The following is a 20,818-nucleotide window of genomic DNA, read 5'->3' on the forward strand; positions in this document are numbered from 1 at the left end:
CTCTGTTTGCCAGAAGCTGGGAATGGGCGATAGGGGATGGATCACTTGATGATTACCTGTTCTTTTCATTCCCTCTGGGGCACCTGGCACTGGCCACTATCGGAAGACAGCATACTGGGCTAGATGGACCCTTGGTCTGACCCAGAAGGGCCATTGTTATGTTCTTATACCTGCCTACTGTAATTTCCACTCCATGCATCTGAAGAAGTGGATTATAGCTCACGAATATGTCCAAATAAATGTCCAAATAAATTTGTTAGTCTTTAAGGATTCCTTGTTGTTTTTACTGTGGTAAAAATTATTCCTTTTCTCTTGTAAGTTCTTTGGGGTAGGGGCTGTCTCTGGCCATGTGTGGGTGCAGCCCTTACTGCAACTTGGCTTCCACACAACAGAAACAATAGTGCATTGTTCAGAATTATCCCTGACACATAGGATATGGGTTTTAACCTTGTGCCTTGAACTGAAAAAGTAATACAATAAAGGAAGTGAAAGGAACCTGAGGGAGATGCCGTGAGCCTGGCCCCTGGCCCTTCTCCCTGCAGAGCAGCACATGCGAGCCCAACACCACGGCCCCGGAAACAGCCCTGACTCGAAGCGAAGAGCGCCCCCTACTGAGTTTCCTGTACCACCCCCTGCGCTGCAGCACCCCCATTGCACTGTGGGGGTTTGTCCTGAATTTTCTCTGTTGTTTCTTTGTCTTTCTCCAGGGAACCAATTTCCACAGAGCCACAAATCCAGACTATGCTGCCTGAGAAATGAAAACCTGGAATGGAAGTTCAGTGCAGAAATTGTGCCCATTGATTTAAAAAACTGCAGTAGCTTCTGATGGACAGTGGGAAAGCTCTCTTTACCTCCAAGCCATGGGCACTGCATGGCCGTAGAGGGAGAAGCAGGGCGAGCAGATGGCTACAGTATTTTGTAACTGAGAACTGTATCAACTCAACCAGGGTGATCAGACAGCAAGGTGAAAAATCAGTTCAGGGGGTGGGTTGTGAAGTAGGAAGAGAGCCTGAGACATAAGCCGTTGTAGCAGAGGCCCGGTCTGAGGCCTGGGCTAAAGTAATATTGATATAAAGTACAGACTAGCTGTGAGGAAGAGGCAGGACCGGCTCATCGAATCAGGCAAGAACAGGGCTGATATCGCAGTAATACAGGTTCCTAAGAAGTGCTAGACACAGAGCACTCACGCAAACCCATCCCGATATCACGTGGTGCCAGAGCATCCCGATATCAGGGTGGTACAAAAGCATTCCCCAAGGATAACAGGAACACACTGGCCCCTCTTAAAAGTTAAGGTCTCGATGACAGTACATAATAGAAATGTTTTGATCGTACCAACATATACCAGGTGAGGGTGATAACTAGCCAAATCAAGGAGGCGGGGGCAGTAACTAACTATGTCATAGGGGCAGTATGGAATTTGTTTGTTTCTGGGTATAAAGATGTATCTCAGAGGGAATGTCTTTGTCAGTCCTTAGGGAGGAACGGAAAGTCCCGCCGTTCACTGAGTTGGTACATTGTTACGGGCACACATGTATTAGGAGTCTGATAGGGTCTGCGGGATACTGGTACCGTGTTTTGTCGAAAATAAACCTGGCTGAGTGCCCTCGTCCCTTAACAGATCTTGTGGACATTGGGTGGTTCGCTCGAGATCTGCTGTGCCAGGTGTCTACATGGGGCTGGGGTGGCACACACAAGGAACACACGCATGCAGCTAGACATCTCACTGCATGGAGTAATAGGTGCCTATATAAGAAAAAGCTCCATATATTGTGACTATCCCTATAAAAGCAGGACATCCAGTCACCCTAACTCAACACACCTACATTTAAAGAGCCCGTGGGAATTATTTGCAAAGCATTATCTTGTGGGTAAGACAAAGGCCTGGGACACAAGAGATCTGGGTTCCAGTACAGTCTCTGTAGAAGTGTCCCTGTTTGCCCTTCAGTAACTCACTAAATCGCTTTGTGCCTCAGTTTCCCCATCTCTTATACATGGCTAGTTAAATCCTTTGTCACTCTCAGCTATTAAATGTCTATCACATTCAGAAGGGGGATGTCTCTTACTCTGTGTCTCTGCCAGGTATGGCAAGAAGCGGCCTACATCTCAGTTCCAGACTGTAGGTCCTACCATTATACCGATGATAAAAATAGTGATAATACAAACTAAAATACCCAAAGGCAGTTCCTGCTCTGGTGGTTGTGGCAACGACACACTGAACTCAGCTCATGCAAGCCAAGAGTAACGTCTGAGCCTGGTCTCCAGAGCAGTGAGAAGACTCAGCCTGGACGCTCGTTAGAAATATCAACATTTTAATTAATCTCAGTGGCCATTGCATCTCATGGGATGTTATGCCTGGGCTGGGGTAACACATCTACAGAGATTAATTATCATGTCTGCTTCTGCCCATGCGTTCTGGCTCCCAAGTACGGTGCCCCCCAGAGGAAGAGCGGGAGATGAGAGAGATTAGAGGAATCACAAAGGACCTTATTACAACTGCGGTGCTAGGACACCAGCAAATGGATGGATGAGATCATTGCTGGAAACCCCCCTAATCTAGCCCTGTCTCTCTCACATCCCTCTCTGTGCAGGGGTCTGTGGATATGTCCACATTAAAGTACTTCACACCTATTTAGTTAACCACTCCTGACCCCTTAGCGCAGACGCACAGTAGGGGTCCAAGACAAGGCGTGGGTCTATTATTCCACTTTCTTGGCTAGTAAAGAAGCAGCTTTGGTTCAGTTAAATCAGCCCCAACACTCTAAAGGCCCCGATTCCTGAACCCTGCTTGCACAAAGGGGAGGGTAAGAGAACAGGCCTGAGGCTTAGAGAGATGCAGAGCGAGGTTCATCCCAATGGAAGGAGAAGGGTGTTATGCCCAGTGCTCGGGCTGGAACCCAGGAAATCTGGACCAGATTCCCGGCTCTTCCACAACCTCCCTTTGCCACCTTGGACAATTCAATCTGACTGAGAGTTTCAGCAGCCAGTAGGAATTGGGTGTCCAATGCCCAGTGAACTAGAATGAGTTGTGGGAGCCTGGCTCCTTTGAAAATCCCACCCTGAAATTCACTGTGCCTCAGTTTCCCCTTGTAACATGTGGCTGATAACTCTCACTGTGTTTGGTTTAGTTAGCTAGTGAGCTCTGACAGGCAGAATCTGTCTCGCCCTGTGTCTGAGCGGCATCCAGAACAACAGTGCCAGGATCTAGCTGGAGTTGCTGGGAACTACTGTACTGCCCAAAACGACTCGATGCTCTTCTTGGAGTCTCTAGTATCTTGTAAAAAGCAATGTGAAGTCGTGCACAGGCTGTCCTCCATCTGCACAGGGGTGAATTTCACCCTCACACATAACCACACCACTGCATGAATACATCCCTGTGCATACAGAGACACAGAGATGAGGGCAGGGGAACAGGACATACAAACCCAGGAGAAAGCTGTGCTGGATACAGAGCCCTCCAGCTGAACCTCTGGCCCAGTTTACTCCTATTTCACACCACGGGGGGGGGGGGCGGAAAGGTATTCCCTGGCTTGTGTCACAGAGCCGGAGAGCCTAGACGAGCATGAATGTCCCATCCCCCCTTCAATGGCTGGGCCAGATTCTCAGCTGGTAGAAATCTACATAGTTCCCTTGATTCCAGTGGTGTAACTCCTGATTTACACCAGGTGCGTGGCTAGGTGCTAGGGGAAAGAGCCCCAGGGAACCAATGGAATTGCTCAGGAGTCAGGTCAGGGGGAGCAAGACTTGAATCCGGACCCTGGTGGAGGTGGGGATTTGGCCGATTCAGTTCCATGACACTACACTTACTGATGCTGCCTGAGGGCCCGGTCCCAGAGCTCCATGAGCATTAGCTGAAACGATGCCAAATCTCCATTCACTGGGAATTGAATTGCATTCAATTCCTCTTGGGAATTGAGGGCCCTGGTCCTGAAGGGCCCGAAGGAGATTTAAAGACCAGGGAGAGCCGTAAGGAGGCTGGAAGCTGTGAGAAAGCAGTGGGGTCTGCAGCAGCGTGGGGTGATATGCTGCAGATTAGGTCTCCCGTTTGGATACTAAGCACCCAGGCTGTGCACCTGTCCTGGGTGATGGGCCATTTGGGATAAGAAAGCTAGATGGTGCTAGACAAGATTCATGGCCGGGGGACAGAAAGGGAGAATTCCCGTCAGCTGGAGCGGCCTCTCCCAATGCAGCCTATGTAAGGCTCCTGCTTTGGTAAAGTTCTTCTCTCTTTGTCCCTCAGTTTGTGTCTGTCTCTGAACCTGTCAATCTCTGCCTTGCGCTGAGAAAGGTGTCAGACAAATATTTTCTATAGAGAGAAGTTGATCCTGCTGCCCATTCATCCTTCCCTGTGCAGTACCTGCCTGCCTGTCTCTGTATCATTTATCTTCCTCTCTCCATCTGTCAGAACCTAAACTCACCAGTATCTCCACTTCCTGTGCCTCTCCTGCCTGGGAAACTCCCTGGCAAAATGCAAACAGGCACTTCGCCATTGTCCTTCAAATCTCACCTTAGAAAGCCCCCTTCACATCCGCAGAGTCCAGCCTGCTGTTCACAGCAGAGTGATGACAAGCTGTGCCTCGGGGCCCTGGAACAATGGGGAGTGAGGATGCTGAGGGCCATTCAACCCAACTGTGAACCCTGGATATGATGGAAACTATGTCAAGCCCCAATTCCACCACCTCTGGCTGTGGCTCTTCCCCTTCTCCTTCTTTCCTTTTCCTTCCCTCTCTAACCCCCATAAATACCCCCAAACAACGCACAGCACGAACAAAGCTGAGGTCATTCATCACCACATTCATTGGTTTGTATGTTCCATCCGCCCCCTCTTTCTTAACACAAACCCGTCGCAGCTCATGCATTTATAACAACAAAACCCGACCAAAACACAGCGCTGCACTGCACACACGGCCATTCCTCTGCAGAGAGGGTGAGAGAGAAAGAGAGAGAACAAACCGCTAGTGAGAAATGTGAGCCACAAATGGAAGGCTCTGAGGTACTGTGGTGAGAATGGGGGGTAAGGGCCTAGATAGAACAGAACTGAAGAAATTGGAGTAAGTAGGGAGAGAATAGAATAGAATAGAATAGAATAGAATAGAATAGAATAGAATAGAATAGACGTCCCCTTTGTCTGTTCTTCTCTGGATGGTAAGAACAAGCAGATATTTTCTCTCTCTGTGATCAGCGCCAGCCCAGTGAGGACGTGATCCCAACTGGCAACCCAGTGACAGAAATATACACCACTCCGAATGACAGTGAGTAACGGGGGCAGTGGAAGGAAGGGTGACCATTGCAGCTATAGGACATAGGTCTTTTTGTTTCAGTAACTCACTGTCATTATTTCTCTCCCCTACCCAGGAATAAATCTCACATGGGGCTGGTCAACCACACTGTGGTGACTCATTTCATCCTCTTAGGGATCCCCAATGCCGATGGCCTCCAGACCATCCTCTTCATCACATTCTTAGCCTTCTACCTCTGTACGCTACTGGGCAACCTGACCATCTTCTCAGCCATCCTCGCTGACCCCCGCTTGCACACCCCCATGTATTTCTTCCTCTGCAATCTCTCCTTGCTAGACATTGGAATCTCTTCCATCATCATCCCTAAATATCTGACCATCCTCTGGGGTCAGAGCAGAGTCATCTCGCTGGGCGGGTGCATGTCCCAGGTCTTCTTTGGGCACTTCCTGGGCAGCACCGAGTGCCTGCTCTACACTGTCATGGCCTATGACAGGTATGTGGCCATCTGCCACCCGCTGCGGTACCTACTCATCATGAACCGGAGGGTGTGCGCCCTCCTGGCCGCCGGCACCTGGATCTCTAGCTCCTTCCACGCCACCATCCTTACCAGCCTGACCTTCACGCTGCCCTACTGTGGGTCCAATGTGGTGGACTATTTCTTCTGTGACATCTTTCCAGTGGTCAAGCTGGCCTGTGCAGACACGTACATCATCGAGACCGTGACCTTGACAGACATTGGTCTGGTGCCCATGACTTGCTTCCTCCTCATCCTCGCATCCTACATCAGAATCATCTACTCCGTCTTGAATATGAACTCGGCCGAAGGGTGGCGCAAAGCGGCCTCCACTTGCGCCTCGCATCTGGTAGTGGTGACACTGTTCTTTAGTCCCTGTGCCCTGATCTACACTCAGCCCCAGCGGAGCAAAGTGCTGATGATTGCTGTGCAGATCTTCGGCAACGCGGTCACGCCCATGCTGAACCCAGCCATCTACACGCTGAGGAACAAGGAGATGAAAGCAGCTCTGAAAAAACTGAGAGGGGGTCTAATGCCTGCACATTGATGTGCAGCAGCTGCAGGAATTGCACGTGAGTCTGCATGGAAATACATCTACAAATACATCTGCATGCTTGTGTCATGGCTTCTGTGAGCCTCGCTGTGTCTCCCCATCCCCACACAGCCCCTTCTATTTATCTGGAGTTCTACAAATCGCAGAAACGCTCCTGAAAATCCCTTCCTCTCGTTTAACATACGGTCAGGCTGACATTTTCAAAGCTGCCTAAGGGCCCATCATACTCAGTCTGCATCAAAATTAAAAGTAATTGGAGTGCCAAATTTTGTAGAAGACTCTGAAAATCTCATCTTTATTACACAGATCTGCAGAAGCAAGTGCAGCATCTTCTGCAAACCAAAGGGGAAGGAAAAAAATTCCCTTCATCTTCTGGCATGAACCACAGCTCACCAAGCACCTGCCCTAGGTAGCTGCCTAAAATTCCTGGGAGAACCACTGGATTTTTCACCACGCCCTAATTAGACACCTAATTATTAGACACCTAATAAGGTTTCTAAGAGCACCTTGAGTGAGTCCGGCACCAGACTCCCAGTTACTTTCCATAGGAGTTAAACACTTAGCCTATTTAGAAGCTCTTTGTGCCTAGTGGAATTTATTTAACCCCTTCATAAATCTACACCTTATGGCAGATTTTTAAAGATAATTAGGCACCTAGTGGGATTTTCAAAAGATTTTCTAATAGAAATCAATGAGAGTTAGATGTCCAGTGCCAGATTTTTAAAGGTGTGACAGATACGGGAATTTCCTGAATAAACCTTATTGAATTAAGTTTAATCCCTTTGGGGTCTGTTGTATTACAAATACAATTGTGCATGCGTTATTGTGGACTGAATGTAACTTTTGTAGGAGACTGATGAATGAAATCTTGGGGAAATGTGAGAAACTTCAAAGAACTGTTTGGGACAGTACATGTGAAGGGGGTCACGGAGTACTTTGGAAGTCTTTCAAAGCTATGCCGCGTGGAGAAAAAACCCATTCTCTATGGATTACCTGCCCCTGGAAACTCCAGATCAAAGACCCCCATCCTGCATAAAGAATGAACTAAACTTGTCATGCTGGAGCTAGTTCTGAGCTGAGGCTGTTATGAGCTGGTGACCACGGAAGAGACCTGGTTGTGTGGTTTGAAGGACTAATCCCCTGACAGAGCCCATGTTGGAGTTGGGGTGATCTCTGCTAAGCTTATTACTGTGCATGCAGGTTCTTTTATGTTTTTTCTCTGTATTGCTTTTACCTTAAGAATAAAACACGCTTGCTTAGGAAGAACTGTATGGTTTCTTATAACTGAAGCCATTACGCTGTGCACCACCCAGAGGGAAGAAGCAATGCAGGGCTGCTTAGGTAGGCTGGTTTTTGAGGGAATAGCATGGTGAAGGGAACTGTTAAGCCTGGAAAAGCCCCAGTCAGGAGGAAGAGAGACATAGGTCTCCACCCAAGGAAGCCTACAGGTAGGGAGCTGGAAGCCTGAGGGAGATGCCCCTGCTGGACCACTATGGAGAAATACCAGTGCAGTTGCTCTGAACTGTGACAAGAATCTGGACCGAAACACCAAGGCCCATTTGAAAATCCCACTAGTTGCCTATCTGCACCTGTAGGTGGCGATATACCTTTGAAAATCTGGCCAATGTCCCCATGGAATTTCAGTGAGAACTGGGCACCTGAATGGCTTTTGAAAATGGGACCTACTCTCCTCAGTCAATTAGGTGTTTTTTTTTAAATTCATCCTCTGCTTAGATAGAACTAGAAAGATAAGTAAAAAAAGGAATAAAAATGCTAATAGAAGATTTAACAAATGTGAGGACTCTACACTCATCACACACAATGTGTTTTGGGTTTGTGCTGCTTATGTATTGTGTCTTCTGCATGTGGTTGTGCTTGAAGTTTGAGTAATATGCGGTGGGAATAAACCTAACCTGGGAATAATTTTTTTTTCTTGTTTCCTGCCCTCAGCTGTTGTTTGATTGGAACTTGTCTCTAAGTTTTCTGTGCTTTTTCTATGCGTTCCAATGAAAAATAAATCTAGAAACCGGTGTCTGGAGAGGACTGGGCCATTTACGAGACCGGCAGAGAACAAGTGAAATTTAAGAGAACAGTAAAAATATGAAATGAAAAAGGATTTTAAGGTTGGAATTTCTAAAGGAAGACAAAAGTCTATGGCAGTTAGACACTTAGCCCCTGGGAGGTGTCTTTGAAATTTCCAACCTAAAGTAAAAGTGTGATAGGAAGTTCACCAGAGTGCGCAGATGGTCTGCTCACTGGTTACATACCACTTAAGCCCTAAACCGTTTTTTATATTTGTACACTTAGCCTGACAAACTCATGGCCACAAGATATTGAGGCCAAGAGCTTTTTAAATTTCAAAAAAGGATCAGACAAGTGTACAGATGATGAGAACCTCTTGAGTTATATAAAAGCCAACCACTGTCATCATTATTAAGGACTAGTAATAAATGATCCGTTGAAGCTTTTCTTTGGTGGAAAATTGGGTTTTCAACAGACCTGCACAGGGGAAATCATCACCCACTAGATGGGAACGTGAACCTCTACGACTGAGAAATTGATTATGTCGACACACAATGAACTGAGCACCAAGGAAAGTAATTCTACTGGGCCAGAAAGTTATAGAAATCTCACTACATATAGATATGGCCATATGACCAGCCCCTTACTGGTATAAACTGACATGTTCCCACTGACTTCAATTCACACAAACTGGAAATCTGAACCATTGATTCCAATGGAACTAAGACAGGTTCACACCAGCTGGGGATCTGCCTTCACTGTGGCAGGCACTGTGCAGAGTCAGTCCTTGTCCTAAAGTGCCTGGGATCTAAACAGCCTAAAGGGAGTGGCACTAGTCCCATTTTACAGATGGGAAACCAAGGCATGCACAGTGCAAGGGACATAGGCTGTTTGGAGTCCCACTGGCACCGACTTTCAAAAGTGCCGGGGGGTGCTCAACCCCCGGCTCTGCCACAGGCCCTGCCCCCGCTCCACCAAGGCCCTACCCCCACCCTGCCTCTTCTTCCCTGCTCCACCCTCACCCTGCCTCTTTCTGCCCCATTTCACCCCCCTCCCCTGAGCGTGCCACGTCCTTGCTCTTCCCCCCGCCCCCAGAGCCTCCCGAATGCTGCGAAACAGCTGATTGCAGCAGCCAGGAGGCACAGGGAGGGAGGGAGAGGCACTGATCAGCGGGGCCCGGCAGCAGGTGGGGGGTGGGGGCAACTGATACAGGAGCTGCTGATGGATGCTCATTATCCACCAAAGAACTTTGGCCCAGATCCTCCCATTGGTTTCAATGGTCTGGAGTTTTATTATAGCTATTTTCCAGATACAACCGAAATAAGTAAAAGAATAAAACCCTAAGGAAGATAACACAGCTTCAGCAATAGTTAAAATGGTCAGACTGTCACTTCTCTTCAGGTCATATGTTGTATGAGATACTTTATCCTAAGGGGTTCACACATGTTGTAGGAGACCACTTGCAAATTGGTTAGTCTCCAAGGTGCCACAAGGCCTCCTTTTCTTTTTACTGATACAGACTAACACGGCTGCTACTCTGAAACCTGTCACTTGCAATGAAGCCGTCACTTTTAACATCTCTGCAGGCAAAGGACAAAGGAAGTTTAGTAGGCACCACATTATGTTACAAAATTGTTGTAATGAGCAATAAAACCAGGGTCTCCGGTTGTTGGGATTTCATCCGATGAAGTGAGCTGTAGCTCACGAAAGCTCATGCTCAAATAAATTGGTTAGTCTCTAAGGTGCCACAAGTCCTCCTTTTCTTTTTGCGAATACAGACTAACACGACTGTTACTCTGAAACCTTCCAAAGCCTGTTCCACTTGGCTGATCCAGCTCTGGGAGAGCACTTCATCCAGTTCCCTGGGGAAACTCACTTCTACTCCACATCTCATCACTCAGGTCCCTTTATTCAGAATACAGCAAAGTGACGCTGAGTTGATCTGACTCAGCTCACCCCACTGATGACATGTCTGAGCGACTCGCAAATCTGTCATGGATTTAGCCTCCCAACAACCCCAAGGGAAGCAGAAAAACAACATTAACTGGAGTGGGATTCCCCATAGGCGCCAACTCCATGGGTGCTCTGGGGCTGGAGCACCTACGGGGAAAAACAGCTGATTGCAGCAGCCAGGAGGCACAGGGAGGGAGGGAGAGGTGAAGGGGAACAGCAGTGGGTGGGGGCAACTAATATAGGGGCTGCCGATGGATGTTCATTACCCACCAATTTTTCTCCAGCCCCAGAGCACCCATGGAGTCGGTGCCTCTGTAGAGTCCCACTCCAGTGCCTCACCACAGACCCTTCCTTCATTGGGAATCATTGCAGGTTATTTTTCATAACACCGACGTGCCTACAGGCCCCCGGCAAGGATCACATATGTGCTGCACAGAGATCGAGGCCCTGAAGAGAGGACGTTCTAATCGGAGACAAGACAAATCAAGTGCATGTGGTATACCAGGGGTGGAGTAGGGGTGGGGTTTACAAAGATAAGACCATGTGGTGACATATGCCGTCATGTTATTTTTATGAGCGGAAGAGCTTGGACACTTCCGAGGGCTGGGCTGATGGGATGGATGGCCCAATGGTCTGATGTTGTTTGGCCGTTGCTGTGTTCCTAAAGCAAGTCCAACATCTTGGATTCTGCCCCAGGATCCCTTCTTACATGAGCTTGAAATGGCGTTTCTCTAGCTTCTGCGACTGGAGCCTCTCCTCCTCCTCCCAGTCTGTAATGACTTTGGTCTCACAACCCTCGGTGTTAGGCAGTAGGGGAAACTGTTGCCAAGTGACTTGCCCAAGGTCATACAGGAGCCTGTGGCAGAGGTGTAAACAATGAACCCAGGAGTCCTGACTCCCAGCCCTCCCTGATCTTACCACCAGACATCACTCCTCTGCAAGAAACAGAAATAGAACCCAAGAGTCTCAAGGGCAAATCTGGGTGTCTCTACCCATAAGAGAATTGGAACAAACTCCAGTAGACCCCAGGAACCTGGAGGTCAATTGGTAGAACCCACTTCCCTCTCAGAGCCAGCGAGAGAACCCAGGAGTCCTGATTCTAATCTCCAAATCCCTCTCTCCCCGTCCAGTTCTCAGGAAGCTCCTGCTGGACACAGGACAATCATGGCTCAGGCCCCAGCAGTTTGCTGTCCCCAAGACTCATCAGGGCATCCTTCATCTCCTTGTTCCTCGGAATGTAGATGAAGGGGTTCAGGAGCGGGGTAACCGTGGTGTAGAATACAGCCACCACCCTGTCCACAGTATGCTGGGAACCTGGCCTCAGGTAGATGAAGACCACAGGCACATAGTAGGTCACCACCATGGTGACGTAAGCCTTGCAGGTGGAGAAGGCCTGGCGCCTGCCCTCGGCAGAGTGGATACTCAAGATGGCCAAGATAATGTAGACATAGGACATCAGGATTAGCAGGAAGCAGGTGAAGGTTTGGAAGCTGATGTCCACAAATGTCTCCAGCTCATTGAGCACCATGTCCCCGCAGGCCAGTTTCAGCACAGCCAGGACATGACAGAAGATGTATCCCACTCGGTTCCCCTGGCCATAGGGCAGCTGGAAGGTGAGTGCGGTCTCTATCAGCGAGTGCAGGGAACACCCTAGCCAGGTCCCCGCTGCCAGGCACGGGCAGCCTCTGAGGTTCACAATGACGCTGTAGTGCAGTGGCTTGCAGATGGCCAGGAAGCGGTCGTAGGCCATGACCGTATAGAGGAAGCACTTGGTGCAGCCAAGGAAGTGGAAGAACGGGCCACGCAGCCCTGGAAGGATATGGTCCTGCTGCCTGTCAGGAAGCCGGGCACCACCTTGGGCACCACCACTGAGGAGACCATCATGTCCAGGAAGGACAAGTGGCACAGGAACCAGTACATGGGCTTGTACAGCCAGGGCTCCCGGGCCACTGCCAGCAGGACGAGCGGGTTCCCACACAGCGTCAACAGGTAGAGGAGAGGAAAAAGGGGAACAAGAGAACCCGTAGCACTGGGGGGTACGGGACCCCCACCAGGATAAAAGGTCTCAGCTGGGATCTGTTCCCACACTCCATTCACTCGGTCTGTGTCCCTGCCAGTGTACGCGGGGTGTTATGATTAACCAAGGAGGAACAATGGGTGATCTTTGCAGGGGTGTTTGAGCTAAAACTCTCTGCTATGCAGAACCCAGTTTGAACCCCTGTTCACCAATCTAGGGGACCCCAATCCCTTCCCATCTCTGGGGATAGAATCCAAGTGTTCTGACATCTAGCCTGCCCTGCTCTAATCCACTAGATCGCACTCCCCATTCCTACACGGGCCGAATCCCAGCCCCCACTGAACCCAATTTGCCTCCCCGAGCCAGCTTTGAACCCAGGTAAAGTAACCAGATGTCCCAATTTTATAGGGAGAGTCCTGATATTTGAGGCTTTTTCTTATATAGGCTCCTACTACCCCTCACCTCAGTCTCCATTTTTCACACTTGCTATCTGGTCAGCCTAAACCCAGGAGTCCTGGCTCCCAGCTCCCCTGCTTCAGCCCACTAGGCCCTGCTCTTCTCCCACACCCAGGAACAGAACCCCAGAGTTAAACAGAGACACATTCAAATTACAAACAAAGTTCACATTGATACGTGTGAGGGTGATTAGCCGTGGGAATGGACTCTAAAGGGAAGTAAGGCATGCTCTGACTTTTGCGATCTTCGAGTCAAGATGGCCTTTGTTGAAATAGGCGTTAGTGAGGTATGAGTTATTGGACTCGACATTCTGTGGTATCCAGGAGGTCAGATTACATGCTGCTGCTGGTCTCCTCCGGCATTAATCTATCAGTCTATGAATCCGCACATCCGGCTGTGGTGCCTGGCTATGCGTCCAAGCTGGGCTGCTATGGCCAGCATGCTAAGTCATTCTCACCTGCTTCATGCCGTGCCCTGAGATCTCCCTTGGCCTTCACCCCTCTATATCTCCCACATCCAACCCTTCACACAGAATGTAGCCTTGTCCCCCACGTGAAGCCAACCTCAGCCTGGAAGGGCTTAAGGGGAAACTTGCTTGTGGAGATTAGCCCAGAGTTGCCCACTTCAGGGTCCTTGCCCCTGCCTCTGACACAGCTGGTACCAGGCACTGTGGGACACCTGGTTGGCATGAGGTACTGTGGGATGCCAATCCTAACAGGTAGTTGCTCTATTTCTATTCCTTTCTCTGCTCTGTTTAGTTTCTTCTTCAGCTTGGACATGTCCTTTCTCTCTGCAGCGTCTTATAACCTTGCACCTTCTCTGTTCTCTCTCCACTTTCCCCCCGGTGTATCTCACTCCCCTGGTCAGACAGAGCTAGGTCAGTGTTAAACTGTTGACATTGGCTGTGTTTTAAAGCACATAATGATGCCCTCCCATTGGCAAACTCCAATGGGCCTTGTTAGAATCATTGTTTGGGGCAAAGTGAAAGAGCTAGCTCGTGTATTTCATCAGAGAGGAAAGTCTGTGGCCATGCTAGAACGGGTGGCTCGTGCAGGTTGCATCTGGTGATCACTATGGGCATTACGCTGAAGGTCCTGTGTTTCTTTAATGTAATGCAGCAATTCTCACAGAAAACTGCTCTCCCTGATATTCCAGGCCTGGCCTCCCACTCTGAGCCAGTCCTGAGCCCGGGGCTCTGCGAGACGGTGCTGTATTGCAGAGAGTGGAGTGGGTTACTCATTAGGATGTGCGCTCTGCTTGGAGTCAGTGCCGAGCCCAGTGTCCCAGCAAGCTCCTAGGGGGGCATTGTATTGCTGGAAGGACAGTGGGGGGCTCAGTAGATGGCCCTGTCCTCTCTGAGACATTGCTGACCCCTATGTCCCAGCATGGCAGCAAGGGGCGCTCTGCTGCAGAGAGTGGTCTTGTGGGGCTCAGCAGGGAGTGTTTGGAAATCTCATGGCACTTTTTGGTCAAAGCAGATATTTTACCCTTCACTTTCTGGCTAAATGCTAACTTTGTTAATTCCATTCCAGTTACAGAGGCAGCTCTAATGTAGAGCAGGTCGTACCCCCAGCTGGAGTAACTCGTCAAGGCACCATGGGAGTTATTGCCCCTCTGTCTTCTTACACTGCGAAAATTCACTTCGACTCTTGGTTGTAACGTGTAGTCCCCTCGGTTCATGGCTCTCGGACTATACGAGAGCAGGTCTGCTTTCAAAGCAGGCCTGGGCAGCAGATGGTTTTCCCATTCCATGGAAGTTTTTGGCATTTTGAAATTGTTCCTGTTATAAATCGGGATGAAAAGTCAAAAAGTTTGTGAGTTAAAAATCTGAAAAAAATCAGTTTGGGTGAATAAAAAAAATTGATTTTAGATAATTTCACAATGTTTTATTTCTATGTTAACCTTTTTTCCCATTTAAACATTTTTAGTGTATATTTACTGCAATTTCAAAATGAAGTTAAAACCCCCAAACTTTCTGGTTTGACAGGAGGTTTTGACTATCGTTGAAACTTTTCTAGCCAAAAATATTTTGAGTTGGGTGTTCCACTGAATGCAAAACTGCTTCGCGAGCAGTTTTCATTTTGCTGAATTGGCATTTTCCAATAAAAAAGTCAAGAACATTTCCCCAGAAAATTTCCATCCAGATCTCCTATTTCAAAGGTCCTCCTTCCTGGCATCTGGCTGAGCTAAGGCACCTAGGGCTGGAGTCTGGAAACTTTGAGGGCATGCCTCTCGCTGGTTCCTCTATGACCCTCCCTCTCCATCCCCCAATTCACTTACACCAGGGAATCTATCCTCACGGCTGTGAGGTAGGGAAGGGTTATTGTCCCCATTTCACAGGCTGAGCACCAGAGACATTAAGTTTGACTTGGGCTCCTGGGATTGGGGCCACCCACCTCCTAGAAGCTAGGTGTGGTACTGCAATCTTTTTTCCGCTCATGACCCCTCCTCCCTCGCACTCCCAGCTGGCCAACCCCCTTGCCAGGTCTTCAGTGGCTCAGCCCTCCGGCCAAGTCACACAGTGAAAAAACAGACCTGCTCCAGAGTAGCAAAGAGTCCATCAAACCGTCCGCCTTCACCCGGGGCTTCAGCCCGGTTGCTGGGCCTTTTAAATCCCACCCTTGGCTCAGGCTTCTAAAAGAGACTTGTCCCCATGTTGGGGCTTAGGCCCCTTTGCCAGTGGCCAGTGGCCAGTGGAGGAACCCACCATGCCGGGTTCCAGCCCAGGGACCCTGTTCCCAGCCTCCATGTGCTGCTCCCTTTAATTAGCTGCTGCTGCTGCTTCCCAGGGCCCCTTCCCACCTCCTCCCTTCCCCTCCACTTGTTACCTTCGTGTTATAGTTCTCAGGTCTTCTCACTCGCAGGGCCAGCAAATGCAACCAGAGCAGAGCTGCCATCCTCGATCCTCTGGTCCCAGCTGGGAACTGACCCACCAAGGCCCTGCCGCTCCTTTTATCTGAGCCCATGGGCTGAGATTGGCTGCTTCTGTGCAGCTTTTCTAGGCAGGAATTGAGGACCCAGCAGGAGGCCATGAAGACTTGGTACATCCTGGCATGGTTCATGACTCCCTTAGGCCCCTTTGAAGTGCCCAGTGATCAGCCACAGAGCCTACAGCCAAACTGGGAAGTGAGTCCTGGTCTCCTGAGTCACAGCTAGCCCACAGTAAACCATTTACACAGGGTAACAGTGAGTTCGACTGGTCCTACAAAGACCAGGAGCGATGCTGTGTGTCCTTGAGCACCATCTACCTGCACTTTGTCTGATAACACACGATCGACATGCAGCGAGACAAGGCAGGGGAGGGAATATCTTTTGTTGGACCAACTTCTGTTGGTGAAAAAAAGACAAGCTGTCTAGCTACCCAGAGCTCATCTCCAGGTCTGGGAGAGGTATGCAGCTACAACAATGCAAACATCCACATACAGACAGAGATGGTCCATTTACAGAGCACTCTTGTAACACAGCCAGCCGTTTTGTCTCCCCCATGAGTATTTGTTGGGGATTGGTCCTGCTTTGAGCAGGGGGTTGGACTAGATGACCTCCTGAGGTCCCTTCCAACCCTGATATTCTATGATTCTATGAGCATCTTTTGCAGGTGCAAATGTCGCTGTCCATTTGTAAAAAACCCTGGCCCATGAGAAGGTCATGCAAGCCTGTATCAAAAGCCTTACTAAAGTCTAGGTATACCGTATGCACTACTTCCCCCCATCCACAAGGCTTGTTACCCTGTTAAAGAAAGCTATCAGGTTGGTTTGACATGATTTGTTCTTGACAAATCCATGCTATTGCTTATCACCTTATTATCTTCTAGACGATTGCAAATTGATTCCTTAATTATTTCCTCCATTATCTTTCTTGATAAGAAGATAAGCTGACTGGTCTGTAATTTCCTGGGCTGCCCATAAAAGCTTTATCAGCGGTGGTTGCTGGCTTCATTCTTGCTGGATACAAGCGGGGAGGGGTGGCCATTTTGGAAAAGGGCAGCTCATCTGAGAGAAGCTGTTGTTTCACTTCCCTTGAGAGCTAAGGGGAGTGAGGCCATTTTGAAAGATGGAAATTCTTTGTGAGTGCTTCAAAAGGAGAAGATTTTATATGCTAGCAGATAAAATGCCAGTTATGAAAAATAGCCAAAATTAACATTTTTATATATATATACAGAGAGAGAGAGAGAGGGAACTCAGAGGGAAGGAAGTGGAAACCTAGATTGTGGGGGGACAGGGACAAGAGGGAAAGGAAACACTATACGTGCGTTGACAGAAAATAGAGGACTGCAAAAAAGAGTGGAACTGGTGTGTGTGTGGAGAGGAATGTGGGATGCTGGAGGGAAGGAACTGGTGTGTGTGTGTGAACACGGGGTGCAGGAGGGAGGGGAAACTGATGTATGTGTGTGCAAGGGAATGTGGGGTGCAGGAGGGGGGTGGAACAGGTGTGTATTTGTGTAGGAGAATGTGGGGTATAGCAGGGAAGGGGATATTGGTGGGGTGTGTATGTGAGAGGATCCCTGCTATACTGAGCCCCTGCCCCACTCCCTGCAGCACAGCTCCCCATAGCAATGCACCAGGGCATTGGGTTCAGCACTGACTGCTAGTGGACAGCTCCCTCTACTGAGCGCCCTGCCCCACTTCCCTGAAGAACAGCACCCCTAGCATCATATTGGAGTATTGCAGTCAGCGCTGATTCAGAGAGGAGAGCACCCCCCAACAGACTCACCACCCTGGTTCCTGCAACACAGCACCCCCTAGTGCCACCTTGGGTTCAGAACGGACCTGGAGGGGAGAGCAACCCCTGCTGACCCCCCTCATCCCATTGCATGAAACAAAGCGCCCCCTAGTGCCATTCTGGAGCATGGTGGTCAGCACTGACTGGAGGGGAGAGCATCCCCTACTGAGCCTGTACCTCACACCCTGAAGTCCCACACGGGGCCATTCTTTTAAGATCCATGGTCTCCTTTAACAGCTAAGTCAATGCTCTGTCGCCTTCATTTTTGCCCCAAACACCATTTCTAATGATGACCATTGGGGTTTGCCAATGGGTGACATCATTACTTGCTTGAAAATACAGCAAATGTCCACAGTTTAATATGAGTGGCACTGGGGGGAGAGAAATACACGAGGGGGAAGAGGCGAGAGCACAGAGACAAATGCAGGAGGGAAGCCAGGTTAAAAGAAGCTGCAGAGAGAAAGGACACACCAGAGCTAAGGGCAAAATTAAACAGAGTGGAGCAACGATGCATAGAAACAGAGAAACTGCCAGAGACGATCAGCACCGGGACCCACCTAGCTCAGTCTCCCACCATGAAAGGCAAGTTCACAAACTCTGCAGCCAGCAACTCTGGGATGATCTCCCACAGGGGACATTTACCGCGAGTCCCTGCCTGTTTGGGCTGGCATCACACTGGAGCCAAAGCCACCTCCTGTGTGAAATGTTTGACTGGGGGGATTTAAGGGAGATCTCAGAGCATGGAAGAGAGCAAATGGGAGTTGCTTGAAAACCAAGCCACGCACCCCAGCTGCAACACACTCCAGGTAACTGTATCCAGAGGGGCAGCTGCAGGACGGGTCTGTCACCTGTTTCAGCCTATCTCTGCTGCTCTTCCTCACTACAGGGCCAGATTCCTAGCTGGTGAAAATTCCCATTTCACCCCATGGCAAGTGAGTCCTTCATGCCACAGAACAGCCACTCGCTCCTTGATGGTGGCCTGAACTGGCAACATCAGGGGAAGGGCAAAAACCTCTGCAGGGGACAGTTCCAGTATTGACTTTCCAGAGCATTTTTTTTCCCTATCCCAGGTCACTTAGAAGTTGAGTTTGACCCCAAAGTGGGAAGTTTTATCCCCTTCTGATCTGTGGAGCACCCCAGTTGAAATCCACACCTGGGCAGTGGGGCCAGCATGAGGACTAGACACCAAAGTCCTCAGATGGGGGCTTTAGAAGGACTTCCTGTGTGGGCTGCAGGGAGTTAGAAGATGAGGAGGGGACGCTAGGAGCAGGACTCCTGGGTTGTAGGGTTGTAACCCCAGCCCCGGGAAGGAAATGGGGTCCAGTGGGTAAGATTGGGGGTGGGGTGGGGCTTCTGGATTATTTTCACAGCTCTGGGTGGTGAGTGAGATGTAAGGGGTGAGGAGGGGATGTGAGTCAGGTCTCCTGGGTTATGTTTCCAGCTCTGGGGGGTAAGTGGAGTCCAGGGGGTTAGAGCAAGGGCATTTGGTTGCCAGGACTCCTGAGTTCAGGTCCCAGCTCTTGGAGTTGAGCAGGGTCAAGTGGGGTAGAGCAGAGGGGGAGAGGCTGGGAGTCAGGGCTTTTGGACTCGATTCTTCTCCTGGCACAGGAGTGACTCTTGTCCCAAATGCCCCTGCAAAGATCATCCACTGCTTCTCTGCTCATTAATCATTAACACCAGGGTTCACCTTCAGGGACACAGGCTGAGTGAATGGAGTGTGTGAACCAATCCCAGCTGACTCATTTCATCCTGGTGGGGCTCCCATACCCCCCAGAGCTGCAGGTTCCCTTTTTCCTCTTCTTCCTCCTCATCTACCTGTTGACGCTGTGTGGGAACCTGCTCATCCTGCTGGCGGTGGCCTGGGAGCACCAGCTGCACAAGCCCATGTACTGGTTCCTCTGTCACTTGTCCTTCCTGGACATGACGGTCTCCTCAGTGGTGGTGCCCAAGGTGGTGGCCGGCTTCCTGCCGGGCGGCGGGGACATCTCCTTCCAGGGCTGTGTGGCCCAGCTCTTCTTCTTCTGCTTCCTTGGCTGCACCGAGTGCTTCCTCTACACGGTCACGGCCCATGACTTCTTCCTGGCCATTTACAAGCCACTGCACTACAGCGCCATTATGAACCACAAAGCCTGCCTGTGCCTGGCAGTAGTGACCTGGCTAGGAGGCTCCCTGCACTCCACCATACAGACCGCACTCACCTTCCAGCTGCCCTATGGCCAAGGGAATAGGGTGGGATACATCTTCTGTGATATCCCAGCTGTTCCGAAGCTGGCCTGCGGGGACACGGCGCTCAACGAACTGGTGACATTTGTGGCTATTGGCTTCCTGGCCTTAACATGCTTCCTGCTGATCCTGACATCCTATGTCTACATCGTCTCGGCGATCCTGAGGATCCACTCAGCTGAGGGCAGGCACCGGGCCGTCTCCACCTGCATGGCTTATGTCACCGTGGTGGTGACCTACCATGTGGCTGGGTTATTCATCTACCTGAGGCCAGGATCCTGGCACCCACTGGATGGTGTGGTGGCTGTATTCTACACCACGTTGACCCCACTCCTGAACCCCCTCATCGACACGCTGAGGAACAAGGAGATGAAGGATGCCCTGATGAAACTGGGGGGCAGGAAACTGCTGGGGCCCTGAGCTATGATTATCCTGCTTCTAGCAGGAGCTTCCTGAGAACTGACCAGGGAGAGAGGGACTTGGAGACAGAAATCAGGCCTCCCCTGTTCTGCCTCTGTTCTGTGGAGGAGCTGGGGTCAGTGGCTTGGAGTAGGAACAGCTGAAAGTCCATTGCTCATTCTCCTCAGTCCTCACACACACAGGCCTCTATACAACCCCCCAGGAACATGCGGTCCAGGCAGACGGGGACATAAAATGGAGGCTTCTGGAATTGTTGTAACATGCCATAGAGTCTATGGCCAGATGGGACCATCAGCACAGCCAGTCTGCCCATCTGTATCTCGCAGGCCACCAACCCCTCCCAGCATCCTCCCACTAAAGCCAACACATGAAATTAGACCAAGACATTACATCCACAGGCAGAAAACAGGAGTGACTGAGGTGCATCATTTCCTGGGGTGGAGGGTCCCTGCACTGGTGGGGGTTTGATTTAGTGAGACATATCCAGGTGGCCATGGCAGTGGAAGGCCAGAAAACCCCGCCGTCACTGCCTGGGGGGAAATTCCTTCCCAGACCCACATAGGATGAATGTGGCAAGACCTATTTATCTAGGTTGCTCTCATCGGCCAGCTCTGCGGCTGCCCTGATTCAGAGGTGCTGCTATGACTCCAGCGATGCTGATGGGGGTCCGGCCACATTGACACCAATGGAGCTCTGGTGGA

General features: G+C 50.0%; 2 protein-coding genes and 1 pseudogene across 2 annotated transcripts; 2 read left to right on the forward strand and 1 right to left on the reverse strand.

Annotated features, from left to right (window-relative positions):
- Nucleotides 1-5,199: 5,199 nt before the first annotated feature.
- LOC140896774 (olfactory receptor 10D3-like) lies at nucleotides 5,200-6,301 on the forward strand. Its single transcript, XM_073308810.1, has 2 exons — nucleotides 5,200-5,252; nucleotides 5,356-6,301. Exon 2 carries the CDS (start codon nucleotides 5,369-5,371, stop codon nucleotides 6,299-6,301), a length of 933 nt encoding a protein of 310 aa, XP_073164911.1. The 5' UTR covers nucleotides 5,200-5,252; nucleotides 5,356-5,368.
- A 5,143-nt stretch (nucleotides 6,302-11,444) lies between these two features.
- LOC140896775 (olfactory receptor 10G6-like) lies at nucleotides 11,445-12,375 on the reverse strand (annotated as a pseudogene).
- Nucleotides 12,376-19,181: 6,806 nt separating this feature from the next.
- On the forward strand, nucleotides 19,182-20,117 carry LOC140896776 (olfactory receptor 10G6-like). The gene has a single exon (XM_073308811.1). The coding sequence runs from the start codon at nucleotides 19,185-19,187 to the stop codon at nucleotides 20,115-20,117; it is 933 nt and encodes a 310-aa protein (XP_073164912.1). The 5' UTR covers nucleotides 19,182-19,184.
- Nucleotides 20,118-20,818: the final 701 nt, after the last annotated feature.

Source organism: Lepidochelys kempii, chromosome 13 (assembly GCF_965140265.1).
Source record: "Lepidochelys kempii isolate rLepKem1 chromosome 13, rLepKem1.hap2, whole genome shotgun sequence".
NCBI classification, from domain to species: domain Eukaryota; kingdom Metazoa; phylum Chordata; order Testudines; family Cheloniidae; genus Lepidochelys; species Lepidochelys kempii.

Coding starts and splice junctions, on each gene's coding strand:
- LOC140896774 (XM_073308810.1), top strand. CDS start 5,369: ATGGGGCTGGTCAACCACACTGTGGTGACTCATTTCATCCTCTTAGGG.
- LOC140896776 (XM_073308811.1), top strand. CDS start 19,185: ATGGAGTGTGTGAACCAATCCCAGCTGACTCATTTCATCCTGGTGGGG.